The following is a 19,121-nucleotide window of genomic DNA, read 5'->3' as shown; positions in this document are numbered from 1 at the left end:
AAGGACTTTAATCCGGCCCGCGAGATGATTATGTAAAGCAGTGGTGTCAAACATACGGTCCGCGGGCCGTTCCATCAGGCCCACAGGATAATTTAAAAGTGAAGAAAATGCATAAAAGACACAGAATAAATATTTTTAATAAGGTGCAATTCATTGAGTATCCGCTAGGGGACACTGTTTTGATCAGAGAAGAAGACAACAGCAGCCTCAGTCCATCACTGAGACAGACCCATGACAGCAGACGCTATCAATAGCACTCTCACATTTACACATTTAATAGCACGCTCCTTAGTTTGTAAGGTGTAGGCAGGGATTACATTTAGATTTTATATGCACGTGTAAATGCTTTAAAACTTGCTTTCTTTATGAATCTTGTTTAATCTTAAAGTGCATTACTATATTTTTCAAAACCAATTACTTGTTAAAGTTTGTACAATCAGTGGGATCAGTTGCAATGCATATATGTGAATGATAAAAGTAAATTGCACATTTGTCGAAGGAAATGTAAGGTGCTTCATGAAATGTTTTGTAAAAGGTATGTTCATTTAATTTCAACATTTTCCTAATGTTCTTGTGCTTCTTTATACCAAAACAAAGGAAAGACAGATTGTTTTGGTTATTTATAGCAAAGTATGGTATCATTTTAATGGTCCGGCCCACTTGACATCTACCCAGGCCGTATGTGGCCCACCATGTGAAATGAGTTTGACACCCCTGCTCCAGGGCTTCATTTATCTGATTCAGGTTCCCTCAGCAGCTTTTCAGCTGTCAGTACTCAATGTACTGCGAAGAGACTCATGTAAACATATTTTAAACAGGAATTTAAAACTTTGTGTGACAGCAGAGATAGGCCTGTTTATTTTTGTTTTGTTTTTTATGGTGCAGTGTTTTGATCAGGCAACATCATCACCCCCCCCCCAAAAAAAAAATCTTAGTGTGCTTTCAGTACAGCTGAACCAAAATTGCGCTGTAGATAGCTAATTTATTCATTGTTAATCAGCTACAAAAATCACTAGCACTTTGATCCATGTTTGTTTGTATTCATTCATACCATGGTAACAATATCAAATGAAAAAAAGGTTTGGGAAATCCTGGATTGTAAAATGCATTCGCGCACAACAGAGGGCAGCAGAGTGCCTGCAGCGATGGATAACTTGACCAACAGCCAAATGATGTCACTCACCAAAATAGGGCTCATTGGGGCAACCCTTCAAGCGAACACCCTTCTGTGTGCACTCAATCAGGAAGTGGCGCACTAATTCATTGGCAAGATCGCCGCCTGCCAAACACAAACACACAAAACAAGGTCATTACCGTACTTAATGATCTGTGGCCCGTTTTAGCAGTACCCGCCCTGCTGATTGGGAGCAAAAACAGCAATTCCCTCCAAGCAAGCCGGGTAATTCCCCCCAACGCATAAAGTTGCCGCCACTGAGATGAATGGGATTATGATTCCACAGAAGAGCCTCGGAGAGGGGGGGGCAGGAGGAGCTGAGGAATGTCTCGACACAAAAGCTGGGAGAAAGACCCGCTCCTTGAGATGGGTTGAGTTTCACACTCATAAGAAAGCACAATGGGCTAAGCTGAGAGTGAGGAGGCGGGGGGAACCGTGTCATGATGTCACCACAGGTGCCTTTGGATTGGACTGGGATCATGGCGAACAAAAAGGACAGGTGTGTATAAGCGTTGGCCAGAAAGGTATGTCCGTACATTTTTGTGCCGTTAGGAATGAACTTGAGAAAAAAAAGGGCAGCATGTATTTGGATGCACACAGTTTTATTGTCCCGCAGAGGTACGATGATATGCAACTCTGTGTTCCTTTGTGTCACGCTGGAACATGTCCAGAGAATGTTTAGTTTCCCGCAGACGGCGGTTTTGTTCCAGAAATAACTCTTCTCGCTCAACAGTCTCACTTGTGTGACCCCATCCAGGCAGGACAGGCGGATTTCCCAGGAGAAGGTTTCTGGATGAAGCACGTCCTTTATGAAGGGCCGAAACATTAGCTGTTCATCCGAGACGTGTCAAGCAACGGTGCTCTGTTTTGTTTCATCGCAATGACGCCCAAGTGGAGCCGTACAGTGTGATGAAAGGGAGAGTCTATGGTTCCGGCATGCGAGGGAGGGCGGGGGGTACAGTGGACGGTAACACGAGATGGCTTGGGGAGTGATTCCCAGGATGTTTTTGTATGTTTGATTTTGGGAGGGAGATTATTAAACTTTCTGAAAGGCACTTTGTCAAGTACGGATGAGGAGCTAAACCCAGTTTACAGGTGGGGAGACCACTTTACCTTTAACGACTGAATAACACCAAAGCTTATTTATTACTTGGGTCTGTTAGTAAGCTCATAGAAGATAACAACTATCATGTCAATTTTCACAAAAACTTGAAGCATAGAAGCTACAATGAAGCAAAGTAGAGAAAAAAAACCCAAAACAGACATTTTGAATTGACTCAAAAATATTTTCCATGTTTCTTGCCGAAGGTGATGCACTTGACAACTATTTGGCCCAATTTGAGCATTTTTGTGCCCTTCCCATCAAAGTCAGCAAAGGCTCGATTGTCAAATGTCTCTAAAATATCCTGATCGATTATCTTTTGGTGTACGGTGTGTTGAGTGACCCCCCCCCCCTTCCCAAATCAAAAGCGGTCTGAGCGTACAATTGTAAATGTCAGACCTGTTTGGTATTAATCATTCAAAGTCTTGACAGTACGCATGTGGTCAACTCAGGACGGCCCGGTGGTCCAGTGGATAGCGCGTCGACCTCACAGTACAGAGGTGCAGGGTTCGATTCTAGCTCCGGCTTCTCTCTGTGGAGTTTGCATGTTCTCCCCGGGCCTGCGTGGGTTTTCTCTGGGTACTCCGGTTTCCTCCCACATTCCAAAAACATGCATGGTAGGTTAATGGAACACTCTCAATTGTCCCTAGGTGTGAGTGTGAGTGTGGATGGTTGTTTGTCTGCATGTGCGTGCCCTGCGATTGGCTAGCAACCATTCAGAGTAGTTCCCCGTGTCCCCCGCCGACTGCCCGAAGACAGCTGGGATAGGCTCCGGCATGCCCCACGACCCTTGTGAGGATAAAGCGGATCAGAAAATAGATGGATGGATGGATGTGGTCAACTCTGAGTTTGGCTGAGTTTTATGAACTGTGACAGCAGCCAAATTGGAAGCTTGAGTTTGTTGACTAGGATATTGTGTTGTTGAGCTTGTAAAACGTGTCATTCCCCACAATGAAAATGACAAACTTTGAGGTTAAAACTGCGATGCAGTCACCAAATGGGGTAAGCTAAGCTTAGCTCCTTCCATTGTGTGCGTCAACTACAATTTGTTGTCCTTTTTGGAATTTCCCAGAATTCTGAATGATTCTGGTGATTTGTGGTCAGGCTATTTTCCTTCCTCATCCGTAGGTTCTCTCACATTCATAAAATCTGTGAGAATGTGAATAGTCTGCATGTGTGGACCCTATTTAAGAGAAGCAAGCCACCATTGCACACAAGGCACCAAAGTCTTGACACTGGACATTCCAAAATGTTAAGATAGCAAGTGAACCATACAGCTTCTCTGATGCATTTTGTACCTTTTTTGCTCTGCTGGAGAACTGAAGCCGGGGGTGTGGCCACCTTCATTGCTAGCCCGTAGGCGCCTCTGAAGGAATGGCTGTCGCGCACAATGAAGCAGCCTGGTTCCTTGTCCTTTAAGACTGAGATGGCTGTGAGACAGAAACATGATGATCATGAGTTGGCTTTAAACACAAGCGAAAGAATAATTAAACCTGGAAGCAGGAATGAGCACAGACGACTTGACTTGAAACATTTGATGGCAATTGCAACGTGAGGAGCAGAGCTATTGCATCGACACATTTCTGCCAGCAGCGGCCGCCCTCATTTCAGGGCAAGACGGCTATACCACACAAGACGCTTGGTCTCGCTTGACCTTGGGGTGATGAGTTATTATACCTGTTGTGTGGCAAGTCAACAAACATCCGCACCATGCTCTGCTGACGTGCGGTGTTGCAAACTCAAATTATTTTACAGTTTGCCATCAGCCGTCTGTGCAGTACATGTGGATCAAATTTGACAGCAATCAGACAAAATGGACGTGTTTATTGTTCATGCTACCTCGAAATGACCCAAAATGAGCCACTTACAACCAAAACAGTAGACTTCCTGTGCCCTTTCAGGGACAGGTTCTTGAGAATTTTTTATGAGTCTACTATTGATAGAAATGCCTCGTAAATTTCATGTTAAGCTAACTGGATTTGGGCTGTTTCACCTGAATGAACATGAGTACAAAACGTGGTGAGTTTTTTGAGCATGTGAAAATGGCCCTTTATTTGTCCTCAAATGAAAAATGACAAAGAGACCGAGCAGTTTGAAGCGGTTCTGCTGCATAAACCTACCTTGGTCTCTTGAGATGTCAGGCTTGTACCAGAATTTGGATGTGTCTTGTACAAATTTGACAGTAACCTTGCTCGCAAGCACATCTGCAAAACAAAATGCAGCAGAATGAAATCTGAGTTAATTTTTAAGGCCACAAGGCACTTTTATTTTAAGCTCCTGGCTCACCTGGTAGAGGTGAGCCTGTTCTTGGTATCTGAGCCGACAGGTCGGGCAAGACGTTGGGGAAGGGGATACTCAACGAACTCCCGCTGTGTGGACTTGAGAATCCGCTCAGGGCTGGGGAGGATGTTCCCCCACGTTCCCCATCGGACACCCTTTTCTTCTCAGGCAGATGTGGGGGTTGCATCAGGAAGGACTGTGATTGATTCTCATCCAAGGAGCTAAGGTTATCCCTTTCCCTACTCCCATTTCCGAGCAGCAAGGCAGGGGTCGGACAGTGTGAACCGTAATCAAGACCTAAGTCATCCTGCTCGTCAAAGCTTTGGGCAGGACTGTGCCTGAGGTCATAGCGAGCCATATGGCTTCGCTGGCTGCTTCGAGGCGAGCTGTGGGCGTTAGGAGCCGGGTGGACGTGTTGGGGGCCATAGTCCAGTGACGCGGGGTGCTGGGGGGCTTGCCTGCTGGAAGGGAAGCTGTTCAAAGATGCTTGACGGCTCAGGACGGGATGCTCTGGCCAAGACTGATTCACTGATGGACTTCAGTTGTGAAAAGAGCGACAGGGGAAGATCAACAATGACAACACGTATTTGTATTTACGGAGCTGGACGGAATCCTACCTGTCTATCCGCTGATGCGACCCAACGATGGAGGCAGAATGTGTCGTATTTTGTATCCTGTGACAGCTGATGGCGGAATTTGATACACTGTCAACTCCAGCATGATTGATCATCTCTGAATATCCTCGCGAATCTGCGTGAGAGACAAGAAAATTATAGAGCTGTTTTCTTTCCATTTTGTGTTCATTTGAATTGAAAGAACCCATAAAGGAAAGCATAGAAATAGCCATACAACTGGGAAATATTGCCTCAGAGAAGAGCTGTGGATTGAGTCCAATCAATATTGTGGTTTACAGGAAATGAAAACAGGAGTCATCAATCTTTATAAAACTACTTACCAATTATTTCCGCCACAAATCGGATTCGATTGAGCAGACTGACATAATTAGATAAAAGCACAGTGTTGTTAAGCTTTAGGCGGTTTCTTTTTTAATCAGTTGTGTGCAGAAATAGCGTTTGTATTTCCCACTGCATACACAGAGAAGGTTTCAGACAGGGGGAAGAAAAGTTTGTCTTTGTCTCATGGCTTCCCTGGCCCACAGTAACCATGGTAGTGAGACAGAACTGAATGTTGCCAGGATTCTGGCTTTGGGTGTCTCTGGTTTGAAGAGGCACAGCGGGGGCAGCGTTTCGTTCCCAGGCCGTCCGCGAGAAAGATGAACACGTTTAGGCCACAATGAGTTAACGACACAGAGAAGTTGAGTCAAAAAGAAATACAAGACGGCAATACCAACTGTCTGTTTGTGGGCACCTCCAGATTTACAATGTTGCTGTGACGTTGTGCGCTAAACAGAAAGGCTGCAAACCAACATGATGAAGGGATTAAGTCCATTTTATTGAAGTCCTTCCCCCACATGCTGGTACGACTTCCTATCTCGGTGAGCAATCTGGAAGACAGACTGTCTTCCACATCGCAGATAAACCCCACAAAACCAAATGGGTGTATTTTAGTCATCAGACTTGTATTGTCTAAAGAGGTTGCACCATTGAGTGTAACAAAGGAACCAAAGCCCAGTCAGGAAATCTCCCCGGGTTTGAATTTTTTGTTTTGGTTTTTGGTTTCTCTCTCAAAAACATCATTGTGAAGATGTCTAGTCACAGAGCATACATACTTATGCATTGCCTTGGCGACATTGAAATGGACTTACCGTGATCTGTCCTGAAGCCTCCATAGGAATGAATGCTGGGAGGTGGTGTTTGCCGGAATGACTGAGTAAACTCTGACACGTTTTTCACTGAAAAGAGAAAAACAAGATATTTTTATTTACAGTATTTTTTACTGAAAATTCTTTACAAATCCTGAAGGGCACCTCAACATCACTTCAAATCAGACTACACATCTTTCCAACGCGTTGTCAATCAACAGTGGTACTTGAACCGCAAACCTCCATGTCCAAAGTCCTTACAGATGAGCTACCTCTGACCGATTAGAAGTCGAAAGACAACCTGGGAGAGATTCACCAAACCACCCATTTCTACTGCATCGTTTAGATCAACCATTACAGAAGCCTTCTGGTGGGCATATCCACCTGGCAGAAAAGCTTTAGACATACACTAGACTAGAGGGACTTTAACAGACTGCTGGTCTAGGAAAATGTTGGTGACGTGGAAATGTCTCGGCACCCTTCTCTGGCTCTGAACCCACGAATCGTTTTCCGAACCAGCGTCACATACTCGCATCATATGAGGACCAAGACAAACCAAATCATTGTGAAGCATCTTGCAAGAGTATTTTAGGGCAAAATAGTTCTCTTGCACATTAGGGAGACACTAACTCGACTCACCGTATGGTGTAGGTGGCGATATTGGGAAGGCGGGCGTGGGTGGAGTTCCGTCACACCCAGCTTCAACCCCGTTGTCTGCATCTGGAACTTGCGTCCTGTAGTCAGCACTGTTACTCCTGCACAACACGGTATGCTGGAGACAAACAGTATAAATGGTAAAAAGCCACATTGAACACAAAGCTCGTCGGGAAAAGCTGTAAGGTTGATCGTACCTGTGTCTGTGGTAAACGGGGCGAATGCGTCCTCTGGTTTCTGTACTCCTCTGGTCCCGTCCTCCCCGAGTTGCAGAACCTTGGGCGATCCGTGACGTCACTCCCTTGGCAACTCAGACTTCGTGTGACATCCCCTTTGTTGGATTGGAGAGCTGGACGGAGGAAGCGGTGGGTTATTAAATGTGAAACGAATTCCTCTAGATGTGGTTGGGTTAGCTGTTAGCACATTTGCGTCACGGTTCTGAGAATCTGCGGGTTCAAATCTTGGCTTTGGCATTCCTGTGTGGAGTTTAGGTATTTTCTGGGTGCTTGTGGGGGTTTTCTAACGTCACTACGCCTCCCTCGTTCCTTCCACTTTGTCCATATGTGTGTGAAAGCCTGGTTGTTTTAATGTGGCCTGTGAATAACTGGTGACCAGACCATGGTGGATGCCACCTCTTGCTAAAAGGCAACTGGGACTCTAAGCGCTATAGAAAATGGGTGGATAGATGGATGTGCTTGAGTAGCCTGTTGGGAATATCCCTGATAATGGGATGGCCTGTGATCGGTCAAGGTTGTCGCCCACAGCAGCTGCAATAGCCTAAAGACGATGAGGCATAAAATAAATTGTTATACTAATGGATTGTATTGCAATACCGTCCACACTCATTATCTTTTCATAAGTGAAAAGGGGCTTTAAGGCATGCTGGCAGGTTCCTCAAAGGCTCATGCCTGCAGTCATGGTTTGAGAGGACAGCTGAGGAATGCTAGTGAGCTATCTTGTAGGCCAGCGTGTGTATGTGCGGGTGGGAGGTTGCGGGGTCTCGCTGCTGTGACTACGCTGAGGAACGTCACTATTCAGCACTAGGGTGTTAATTTGAACCCTCCCCGTGAGCTCAGGACTGTCAGCCAGCGAAGAATGCTAATGATGCCCAAGTGCTAATAATGGGGCTCATTAGTCGCATTGTCTGATGATTGACCAAGAGCTGTCAAGTCGCTGTGGTCACATTTTATGAACTGTCTGCTGTTGAGTCCATTTTTGTTTCACTAATCCAAATATAGTTGTAGGAAATGAAGTTGTTTTTGCGTAAAAGCGATAACAACTAAAATGCTAAATGAAGTTAGCAATCAACGTCTCTGTGTTACTCGCCAGGCTGACAATACCACGCAACTAGATTAAATCGATCCTCAATTTTGCCTCATCGTCGGCCTTTAATGTAGCTCATTTTATTAAGTGATTAAGTGTCTAAACTAGCATGGTGGGTTTTTTTTTTTTTTACTGCAAGTAAGAGTGAATAAAATCCATAACATATAGAGGCTTTTTTTCCACGTTTTTTTCCTCCCCCTTAAAAAAGGCCTTCTTGTAGCTGATATGCACAGACAGGTATGGCTTTCTTTGGACTCAAATGGAAAAATATTTGCCCGCAGGCTCACAATTCCTTCTCGGAAATTCCTCAGGCCAACCATCATCTTCACCAGCCCTCCCCTTGCCAGCCACAAATACATGCTGGAGTTGTGATTCACACGCAGCCAGATGTGGATGACTGCCTTTTCTCTCTGCCTCATTAGTTTCCGACTAAAAACACCGACTTAAGTGCATCGCAGCTGTCATTGACTATTCAAAGATTTAAGTGAGTGGAACCTAATAACCTTGTTGTTTTTCTAGGCTGAAATTCAAAGATGGTCAACTCTGACTTTTCCAGCATCATGAACACCACACTGAAAGCTATCAAGGCACTTACATGCTGCCTTTGATTTTTGCGGCGTCCACCGCAGTGTTGGGCACAAAATGGCAACGGAATGATGCAGCGCGGCACAAGCTTGCCCATGTTTGGCTTTGGTTGCTAAGTATCTGAACGGGAAGTTGCCTGGTGCCTCTTCTTGTTTTGGACATGAAGTAAGCTGCACTATTGCAACGGAAGCCTCAGGCATTGCTTATAGCAATGAAGAAGAAGGACATCTAATTGAAATGATGCGAGTGTGGCTATGCTACATTTGACATCTTTGAACTGAAATCATGTTTCTTTCACTTTCAACCAACGTGGTACATTCAAAGGAGTGGAGATCTCCCCCCATCACTTTTCTTTTTGACCATCTGATCAGTCTTGTGTCTGAGAGCTCAGGACATTGGGACACCGCTTAATTGATTGATTCCTGCACTTTCTCTCTTTTTCCTCAGTTGTTTTCACTACAGAACTCATTCCTGCAAATCTCTTGCTATTGTCACTCTGAAATCACTCTGCCGGGGTCTCTCCAATTGGATGCAACTAGATGTCGTGACAATGTTGGTTCAAAAAATGTTTAGTACGCCTGCCACAGCAGAGGCCTCGCATCCTCGTTAGCCGACAGTCATTGCGCCGCAGTAGCACATACACAATGAATAGGCTGTTGTAATAAGGCCTTTGGGCAAGGAGAACTGCACAGTTATGAGACTGTTGAACAAGAACACAGTCATTGCGCCGCAGTAGCACATACACAATGAACAGGCTGTTGTAATAAGGCCTTTGGGCAAGGAGAATTGCACAGTTATGAGACTGTTGAACAAGGACATCAAACTCATTTGGGGAAAAAAAAAATCTTGTACAACTTTAGCCAATAGTAACATTGAAGAATGTCCATCCAGCTATCCATCCATCCATCCATCCTTTTTCTCTCCAGCTTACTCCAGCGGACTTCTTTTGAACTGATCGACGGTCAATCAAAGGGCTCATATTGAAAAGGTCAACCATTCACACCATCACAGAGTGAGAAGTGACCCAAACTCAGGCGAGTGTACCACATCATGACTTACTTGGATCGTAAGTAATTTCCAAAAAAAGTACAATAGCAAAAGAGACACACCGAAGCCAAGAGTAATCACGCAAATGAGCTGATAATGAGAACAATGCAGAGTGTGATGTCAGAAAAAGGAGACATTGGCTCTTCACCTTGCCAGGATTTCCCCCAAAGTGACTTTCAATTTGCAGCTCGGGTTTTTAAAACTACCTTAATCCATGTTGACATTGCCTGATTTATTTGGACTCTTTAATGTGCAAAATATGTACAGACAAACTCTTTGAGGAACAATGTTCAAAAAGGTCCTCCCTCCCTCTCCTCGTGTAATGTGCTGGTCCCCCTTCTGATAGCTATACGGGCAGGCCTGAACAACGCGCCGACCTGCGAAACTTACTGAAAACATCTGAAACAGCTGGCAGCAACCCTGCTATTTCTGCAACTCAAACACGCCGGGTTGGGAATGGGGAGGGGAGATGAGGGCAGTTCACTCCACTGTGCAGCGCAGGAGGAATTATGTTTTTAAGTTTTATGGTATAATAGCTTCTTCTACCTTAACCCCAGGTAAAAAAAATCACTTGATCAACATCGCATCACTGCTGTGTGACTGTCTTACCTATCTGCTGCGTGTTGTTCTCGCTGAATCGCAGATTGATGCCGTTGGAGCACTTGGAAGTCGAGCCATTTACATGCGCGCCACCGTTTCTCTTGATGGAGCTGCTCTTGCTGGAGAGCGGCACAAAAGTGGGATCCAGGTCCATGATGAGCTGGTTGAGCTGATCGATGGAGTTGTCAATGTCCATGGTAAGAGATTTGAACTCGTCGTCTCGTTTGGTGTTGTTATTGTTGAGTGTTGCTTGCTCCTTATGAGGATCTGTGTCTCTCAGAGCGGAGTCCTGCTGCTCCAAGGTCAGGCCTTCTTTAGGTGAAGTCCTCCTTTGTTTGTTCCCTTGGTACCTTTCTGCATCATTTCCATCCTCAGGCATGTAGATTAACTGTTGTGCGGCAACCATCTGTTGCTGGCGGACCCAGGACTGTGTGGAATAGTTTCCCTGTAGGTAGACGTGCTGCTTTGGCACAGAAGCGCTGCTGGGCTTGGAGGGAGCCACGGAGTTGCTCCCGGAGCCAATATGGCCCCTTCTCGCATCACCGTACTGTCTCTCAAAGTCTTCCATGGGAGAAGGTAGCGGGTGATGGAGCTGAGTCTGGCTTTGGCTTTGCTGCTCCTCTCCTCCAGGACTCCCAAAGCCATCTGAGAGGAGGGAGTTCTGGCTGCTTTTATGGCAGGACGATGACAAGGTCCCAAAGCTGTCCACGCTATGCAGATCCTGGCCTGTAATGACCTCATCATCCAGGATGTCTGTTTCCCTCTCTCGAGGACCTCTTGAGGGATCGCCATTCATGTGCACTTGAGCTGGGATTATTTGATGCATGCCCACTCTTGGGGATGGATCGTCCATCTCCTCCAGCGAGGGGTCCTCCACTCCGAATCCACTCAACAGCTGTTTGAGCTGGACTTTCTCCTGCTGGCTGGGACCCTTGTTGGAGCGGACGGTGGCAGAGGTAACGGCGGCGGACGAAACGATGGGTTTGTCTGTCCAGAGGGAGGTGCTAGACAGGCCCGAGTCGCTGCTGACGGAGAGGGCGTGATCGCTGTGGTCGGGACTGGAGGTGGCGGATGTGGTGCAGGTCCCTCGACCCAGTGTGGCCTCTCCTCCGTTGGGGGTCTTCTTGGTAGCTGCTTTGTCCTGGCTTAGACTTTGGGAGCGTATCACTGTCAAATAGGAAACAAAAGGTTTAGTGAAAGGGTAGTGAATGCGCTTTTAACTAGCCAGAGGAATTGTTATTTATTTATTTATTGGTAGCATTTCTGTTATCATCAGAGATTCGCAAACGTTGCGGTCCACTGAGCCTGACTTCAGGTCTAAACTCAATGATAATGTGAAAGTGAGACAGGATGGTCATCTGTCTTTATTTGTGTCCTGTGCGTGGCTGGTGACAGGCACAAGGTGTGGTTTGCCTTTTCCCTAAAGTCAGCTGGGTTCCAGTTCACCCTTGAGCATGAACCGATTCAGAATCAGGATCAGGTTTATTGGCCATGCAAGAAACAAACTAGGAATTCACCTCCCAGTTACAACCCGTTCAGAAGAACAAAGTCAAGACTGACATGGGCATGACAGAATGGGAATAAGCGGTATAGAAAATTAATGGATGACTAATGGCTCCAATAGTGGAGCAAATACCTCATGAGGTTTTTGTTTGCTTTGCGGGGCATCATATTTGTGGTTGTCCTTTTTATTGCGGTAATTGGCATCCTGCCTGCAGAAAGGCAATGTAAAGATTCTGGGGTTTGGACAATTTCACCAATCGTGACCCGTAGTGAAAATTGTGCAGATGCCATTCATTTGCAGTCTGGACACGGGGGAATGAACATCTCAGGAAGTCTCTGAGACACTCCAGAAGTTTTCAATAATACGTCCCTTGAGTTGTGGCTCAACCCTTTTTCAAAAAAAAGAGTTGCTTGAGCGATTGCAAAAGTTGGTAGCGCATGACGGACGAACGTCAGATCCCTTTTTTAAAGACACCTTGGCGCCGTTTTTAAATTGTGTAAGCATTTTGCACTTTGTTGCTATTGTCGCCACAACAACTCTTTGCCTCCCATCAGGCATTCCAAGGGAAAGAAAAACACCCTTGAATCCTAATGCTCAGATTATATAACAGACCTGGAGTGTCTTCTGCGTGTCAGACGGCTGCACATCTTGACCTCTGCATTCCTATCCCTGCTGTGATCAAGCTACCCTTCTCCTGCCCGACTGCCCCTTGACCCTTGGCATATGTCCAAACAACCTCTTTAATTCTCGAGAAGCGCGGGAGGCCAGTCATTTGTGGCCGGGCCGAGTCACCATCCGTCACTCCAGAGATATCGGGAGCAATACTAGAAGAATTCTGTCCCACTGCTCGTTTGACTTTATGATTCCGCTGAGGAAACCAAAGCCATACTTGACTCACTTGATCTATCGCCTTAAGTTCAAGCTTTTGCCTCACACCCTGGCCACATCTAAATACCAGACACGCATTATAATGCCCCCCCCACCCCCGCCCTCCCCCTATGCCCACACTCCTGCTGCTGCTCCAGTATGTATGACTTACCCCCCACATGCACAGACACACTGGTGGGAACGTGCATCCGGCCTTGCTAAACTAGCTCGGCTCAGGCCTCCTCTCGCAGCTTTCCAGTAAATCCCTCTCATAACATTCCAAGCAAGGTGCGAGCTGCTTTACAGGCAGATGTTTGCCCCCTCTTTGCTGACCATCACTCCCCTGTCATTTCACCCCACTAAATACTCCTACCTTTTCTGCAACATGCAGGTGGGCGCACAAGAGAATCCACATCTCCTGAGAAGTTGATGAGGAGCAGAAGCCATACAGAGAAACGGCCGCGGACATGGCTTTTTCCTTGCCGGATAATGTTCAGGGTCAAAATCGCTGGAGTGAGTTCTTTCTCCAGCGAGAAGGTGAGTGTGTTTGCACTCCACACAAGGAGTGTAAAAGGTGGGGGGGGGCTCCACATCTCCAAAAAAGGGCAGAGGAATGTAAACACGTGAGGCGGGGCTTAGGGGAAGGGAGGGGGGGCGGGGGCGGGACAGGGGAAAGGCAGTAACCAGACCTCCTGCCCTGCATCAGAGGGACTACCCCAATGGGGGGGCGAAAAGATCACAGAATGAAAACAACATTCCTTCCTGCCGACTTTTCACTCTTCAGAAAGATACAGTCCTTTTTAATTAAAGCGATTGCCCTCCACTTTTCACAAGAAGCGGCATCCTGGTAGTTGTCCTCTTCCCGCTTGTGTGTCATTAAATCGCATTCCTATCATCTATAGTGTACAATATCGTCCAGAAACAGATGTGGCCTACACTCAATTATGGGGTTCTGGAATCATGTTTGACCTTCATTATGGAAGGCAAATTCGAGAGCAGTGAATCTCTTGCGGCGTTCTTGTTTGGTGAGTTGTGTCAAAAACATGCAATGATTCATGGAGAAATAAGTTGACGTTGTTAGTTTGTACTTGTTGGTCTGATAGCTTCTTGTGTAAAAAGATGTTATTCAAAAAGAAGGATTTTGTTTGGTCAGAAAGTGTGTGACTTGTCGTGTGTTGGGCATTTTTTTGAATTGTCAATTTCTACAACAAAACAATTGCATCTGAGTTTATTATGTGACATCTGAATGGATCAAACGGTGAATTTAATGGACCGGCTCTATCAATTAACTCCCACAGCTGCAATTTTAATATTCCATCTCAGTGTGTGCTCATAGCGGACGTCTGTGGCCTTACTTATTCCGTGCACTTTGAATGTTTAATTTGACTTAAGGGCAGCACAGCGGACTCGTGATCAGCACATCTGCTTCCCAGTTATGAGGTTTGGGGCTCGATTCTGGGCTGCGTGTTCTCCCACATTTAAAAACCGTGCATGATGTGTTTATTAAAGACTCTCAATTGTCTATGAGTGGGAAGGCTCATTTGTCTGTGTGCCCCACAATTGAGTGGCGACATGACCAAGGTGTACCCTTGTCTAGTGCTCAAATTCAGCTTGAAGAGGCTCAGTTTGTTTGCAGCAATGGTTCCATTCAAGTTTTCACCTGAATAAAGAAATAAATAGATAAATAAATTAAGTTGAGTTGAGAGGACACGCGTGCTATCGAAAACGGATGGGCAGAATTTAACGATACTCCTCAGTTGCTCAATGTTCTGACATGCACTTTGCACACGCCATCCTGTGTATTGATGATGAAAAGATGATTCATATGTTTTTGAAAGGGACTCTTGCAAGATAAATATGATTGGTTTGGCTTGTGTGAAAGTGGGTCACCAAGTAGCGAACATGTGAAAATAGAACTCCCAAGGTTCTTGAAGGAGCAACGTGATGCCAAAATTGTATGTCGCCTTGTCGCCTGTGGTCAGCCCCAAAATGATCCACAAGTGTCCTATAGCCAGCTCTTTAGGGGGAGGTCTGATCTACGACTACGCAAATATAGAATGCCCGTCCTTTGGTCCCAAATTCCTCCAATTCCAACATCCCGAGTGTCAGAAACATGGACACTTGACTTGGAATGAGAATGCTGATCCTTCTCATTTCCTTCTACTCTGCGACTATAGAAAATTAGCGACTAAACAAAATGAAAGCTTTGTGCGGTTGTCAAGTACAATGAATGGCCGATTTTGACTTTATACTAAACTGTTTTGGAGCAGGGAACGCTTAATATTTTCTTTACTCCATTCAAATTCAACTGGATTTTCAGAACATTACAAAATAAAGTGTGACTATCTTTTTGTTCCCTTCTCAGTGTTTACCGCTGAGGAAACCAAAGCCATACTTGACTCACTTGATCTATCGCCTTAAGTTCAAGCTTTTGCCTCACACCCTGGCCACATCTAAATACCAGACACGCATTATAATGCCCCCCCCACCCCCGCCCTCCCCCTATGCCCACACTCCTGCTGCTGCTCCAGTATGTATGACTTACCCCCCACATGCACAGACACACTGGTGGGAACGTGCATCCGGCCTTGCTAAACTAGCTCGGCTCAGGCCTCCTCTCGCAGCTTTCCAGTAAATCCCTCTCATAACATTCCAAGCAAGGTGCGAGCTGCTTTACAGGCAGATGTTTGCCCCCTCTTTGCTGACCATCACTCCCCTGTCATTTCACCCCACTAAATACTCCTACCTTTTCTGCAACATGCAGGTGGGCGCACAAGAGAATCCACATCTCCTGAGAAGTTGATGAGGAGCAGAAGCCATACAGAGAAACGGCCGCGGACATGGCTTTTTCCTTGCCGGATAATGTTCAGGGTCAAAATCGCTGGAGTGAGTTCTTTCTCCAGCGAGAAGGTGAGTGTGTTTGCACTCCACACAAGGAGTGTAAAAGGTGGGGGGGGGCTCCACATCTCCAAAAAAGGGCAGAGGAATGTAAACACGTGAGGCGGGGCTTAGGGGAAGGGAGGGGGGGGCGGGGGCGGGACAGGGGAAAGGCAGTAACCAGACCTCCTGCCCTGCATCAGAGGGACTACCCCAATGGGGGGGCGAAAAGATCACAGAATGAAAACAACATTCCTTCCTGCCGACTTTTCACTCTTCAGAAAGATACAGTCCTTTTTAATTAAAGCGATTGCCCTCCACTTTTCACAAGAAGCGGCATCCTGGTAGTTGTCCTCTTCCCGCTTGTGTGTCATTAAATCGCATTCCTATCATCTATAGTGTACAATATCGTCCAGAAACAGATGTGGCCTACACTCAATTATGGGGTTCTGGAATCATGTTTGACCTTCATTATGGAAGGCAAATTCGAGAGCAGTGAATCTCTTGCGGCGTTCTTGTTTGGTGAGTTGTGTCAAAAACATGCAATGATTCATGGAGAAATAAGTTGACGTTGTTAGTTTGTACTTGTTGGTCTGATAGCTTCTTGTGTAAAAAGATGTTATTCAAAAAGAAGGATTTTGTTTGGTCAGAAAGTGTGTGACTTGTCGTGTGTTGGGCATTTTTTTGAATTGTCAATTTCTACAACAAAACAATTGCATCTGAGTTTATTATGTGACATCTGAATGGATCAAACGGTGAATTTAATGGACCGGCTCTATCAATTAACTCCCGCAGCTGCAATTTTAATATTCCATCTCAGTGTGTGCTCATAGCGGACGTCTGTGGCCTTACTTATTCCGTGCACTTTGAATGTTTAATTTGACTTAAGGGCAGCACAGCGGACTCGTGATCAGCACATCTGCTTCCCAGTTATGAGGTTTGGGGTTCGATTCTGGGCTGCGTGTTCTCCCACATTTAAAAACCGTGCATGATGTGTTTATTAAAGACTCTCAATTGTCTATGAGTGGGAAGGCTCATTTGTCTGTGTGCCCCACAATTGAGTGGCGACATTACCAAGGTGTACCCTGTCTAGTGCTCAAATTCAGCTTGAAGAGGCTCCGTTTGTTTGCAGAAATGGTTCCATTCAAGTTTTCATATGAGTAAAGAAATAAATAGATGAATAAATGAAGTTGAGTTGCGAGGACACGCGTGCTATCGAAAATGGATGGGCAGAATTTGACGATACTCCTCAGTTGCTCAATGTTCTGACATGCACTTTGCACACGCCATCCTGTGTATTGATGATGAAAAGATGATTCATATGTTTTTGAAAGGGACTCTTGCAAGATAAATATGATTGGTTTGGCTTGTGTGAAAGTGGGTCACCAAGTAGCGAACATGTGAAAATAGAACTCCCAAGGTTCTTGAAGGAGCAACGTGATGCCAAAATTGTATGTCGCCTTGTCGCCTGTGGTCAGCCCCAAAATGATCCACAAGTTTTCCTATAGCCAGCTCTTTAGGAGGAGGTCTGATCTACGACTACGCAAATATAGAATGCCCGTCCTTTGGTCCCAAATTCCTCCAATTCCAACATCCCGAGTGTCAAAAACATGGACACTTGACTTGGAATGAGAATGCTGATCCTTCTCATTTCCTTCTACTCTGCGACTATAGAAAAGTAGCGACTAAACAAAATGAAAGCATTGTGCGGTTGTCAAGTAAAATGAATGGCCGATTTTGACTTTATACTAAACTGTTTTGGAGCAGGGAACGCTTAATATTTTCTTTACTCCATTCAAATTCAACTGGATTTTCAGAACATTACAAAATAAAGTGTGACTATCTTTTTGTTCCCTTCTCAGTGTTTATTCCTGAAGTGTGTCTTCATTATGATTATGAGTTGGCATCAGTTGGCAGAAGGATACCCTTAAATACCAACTTCCTGCGAGATTATATAGCGTGTGACAAAAGAGGAAAAAAAGGTACCGATTCATTATTTCTCCTTTTAAAACCAACTTCCAATCATTTCCAGCTGTTAGTGCCCAACAAAAATGCCGTTTTGTCAGTAAACACCCTCTCCAAGCTCCTTTTAAATCCCATTCTTAATTCACACCTAGGGATAAACACACATTGGGACTGAATGGAGAAAAAAAAAGCCATTGAAGTAAATGAGTTCTTTCTCCCCTGCCTCAACACACCATTTTAGCACTTTTGTGGCAAACGGTTTTGAGACTTCCTCGGGCCGTGTCGCTTTGGAGGCTGTCAAAGAAGGGGACGCCATGCCTACTACGTTGCTGGGAAGAAGATGTCGAATTCTCACAAAGTCCCGCTCGGATGTAGTGTTTACATGAGAAAGCAGGGCTGTGAATATCCCACATGAATGCTTCAGAATCAAGTGGCGGGGTGGGTCGGGGGTTGGGGGGGTGATGGCTGCGGTTTTGTTCAAGTCTGCTCTTTTATTTTTATTTTTTATTGAAGGAATAAACGTTTATGTGAGAATAACACAGGTCATTTTCATCAAACCTTCATAAAAGCATCCAGTGACTCATGGGAATTGGGTGGATCTGTATCTATTCCGGGAGGCTGTTGTGAATGGTGCGGTTGCGTGGAGAGCAGTGACCACACAGAGGACAGCACGCCGCCAGCCTCTGACTGCTGAAGCGCTACAGAGGGTATGCGATGGTTCAAGCGCAACTATTCATTTGAAGGAACAACAAAATAGAAATGCCCTGAGAACTCAAGTCCCTGCCTTTGAAGCCAGCGCTCGCTCACATTCTTCATAGCAACACTCCTCCCTTTGACATTATTGAAGCCATGGCACGACAAGTTCATTTTTCTTCTCTTCTCCATCCATCCATTTTCTACAGCGCTTGTCAGCATGACAGTTGAGGCTGATCCGAAAGCCTATCTGAGCTGAATTTTGGGCAAGAGGCAGGATACGCCACCCTGGACTGGTCACCAGCAAATCGAAGGGTACATATAGACAAACCCGAAATCACACTCATATTCACACCTATGAACAATTTATAAGATGACGGAATACCTTGAGAAAATCCACACAAGCACAGCGCAAACAAAACTACAACGCATAGAGGCACGCTAAGCGTGAGGTAAGAGGTTTGGAAATGTTTTGAAACACTGCTTAGCCAGTTGTGAATGATTTTATGGTTTAATGATGTGGAAGTTAGACCCAGGAACAGATTCATTTAATTTCTATTATTTCCTATGAGGAAAAGGCTTTGAAATCAGAACTTTGAGTTTCCAGTGTACAGTAGACCCCGCTATTTGCAGTAGATAGGTCCACCCTATCGATCGATCGATCGATAGATATGCGAATATATATATA

At 45.4% G+C, this 19,121-nt stretch overlaps 1 protein-coding gene across 2 annotated transcripts in view; it reads right to left on the bottom strand.

Annotated features, from left to right (window-relative positions):
* The window catches only part of tns3 (tensin 3), a 64,959-nt gene that overhangs the window by 21,381 nt on the left and 24,457 nt on the right, over positions 1-19,121 (bottom strand). The window contains exons 1-10 of one of the 2 annotated variants that reach the window (XM_019878914.1): positions 13,272-13,498; positions 10,537-11,694; positions 7,170-7,321; positions 6,958-7,090; positions 6,322-6,408; positions 5,174-5,306; positions 4,563-5,092; positions 4,397-4,480; positions 3,575-3,706; positions 1,184-1,279 (exon numbers count right to left, since the gene is read on the bottom strand). In XM_019878914.1, coding sequence (XP_019734473.1) covers positions 1,184-1,279; positions 3,575-3,706; positions 4,397-4,480; positions 4,563-5,092; positions 5,174-5,306; positions 6,322-6,408; positions 6,958-7,090; positions 7,170-7,321; positions 10,537-11,694; positions 13,272-13,491 — 2,725 coding nt within the window. In that variant the 5' untranslated portion in view covers positions 13,492-13,498. Of the gene's footprint in view, positions 1-1,183; positions 1,280-3,574; positions 3,707-4,396; positions 4,481-4,562; positions 5,093-5,173; positions 5,307-6,321; positions 6,409-6,957; positions 7,091-7,169; positions 7,322-10,536; positions 11,695-13,271; positions 13,499-19,121 lie in introns of those variants that run through there. The other variant, XM_019878913.1, reaches the window with a different exon arrangement.

The sequence above is a fragment of the Hippocampus comes genome, unplaced genomic scaffold (genome assembly GCF_001891065.2).
Source record: "Hippocampus comes isolate QL1 unplaced genomic scaffold, H_comes_QL1_v1.1 scaffold85, whole genome shotgun sequence".
NCBI lineage: Eukaryota > Metazoa > Chordata > Actinopteri > Syngnathiformes > Syngnathidae > Hippocampus > Hippocampus comes.
The sequence above is the reverse complement of the archived record's forward strand: the minus strand, read 5'-3'. Positions and strand labels throughout refer to the sequence as shown.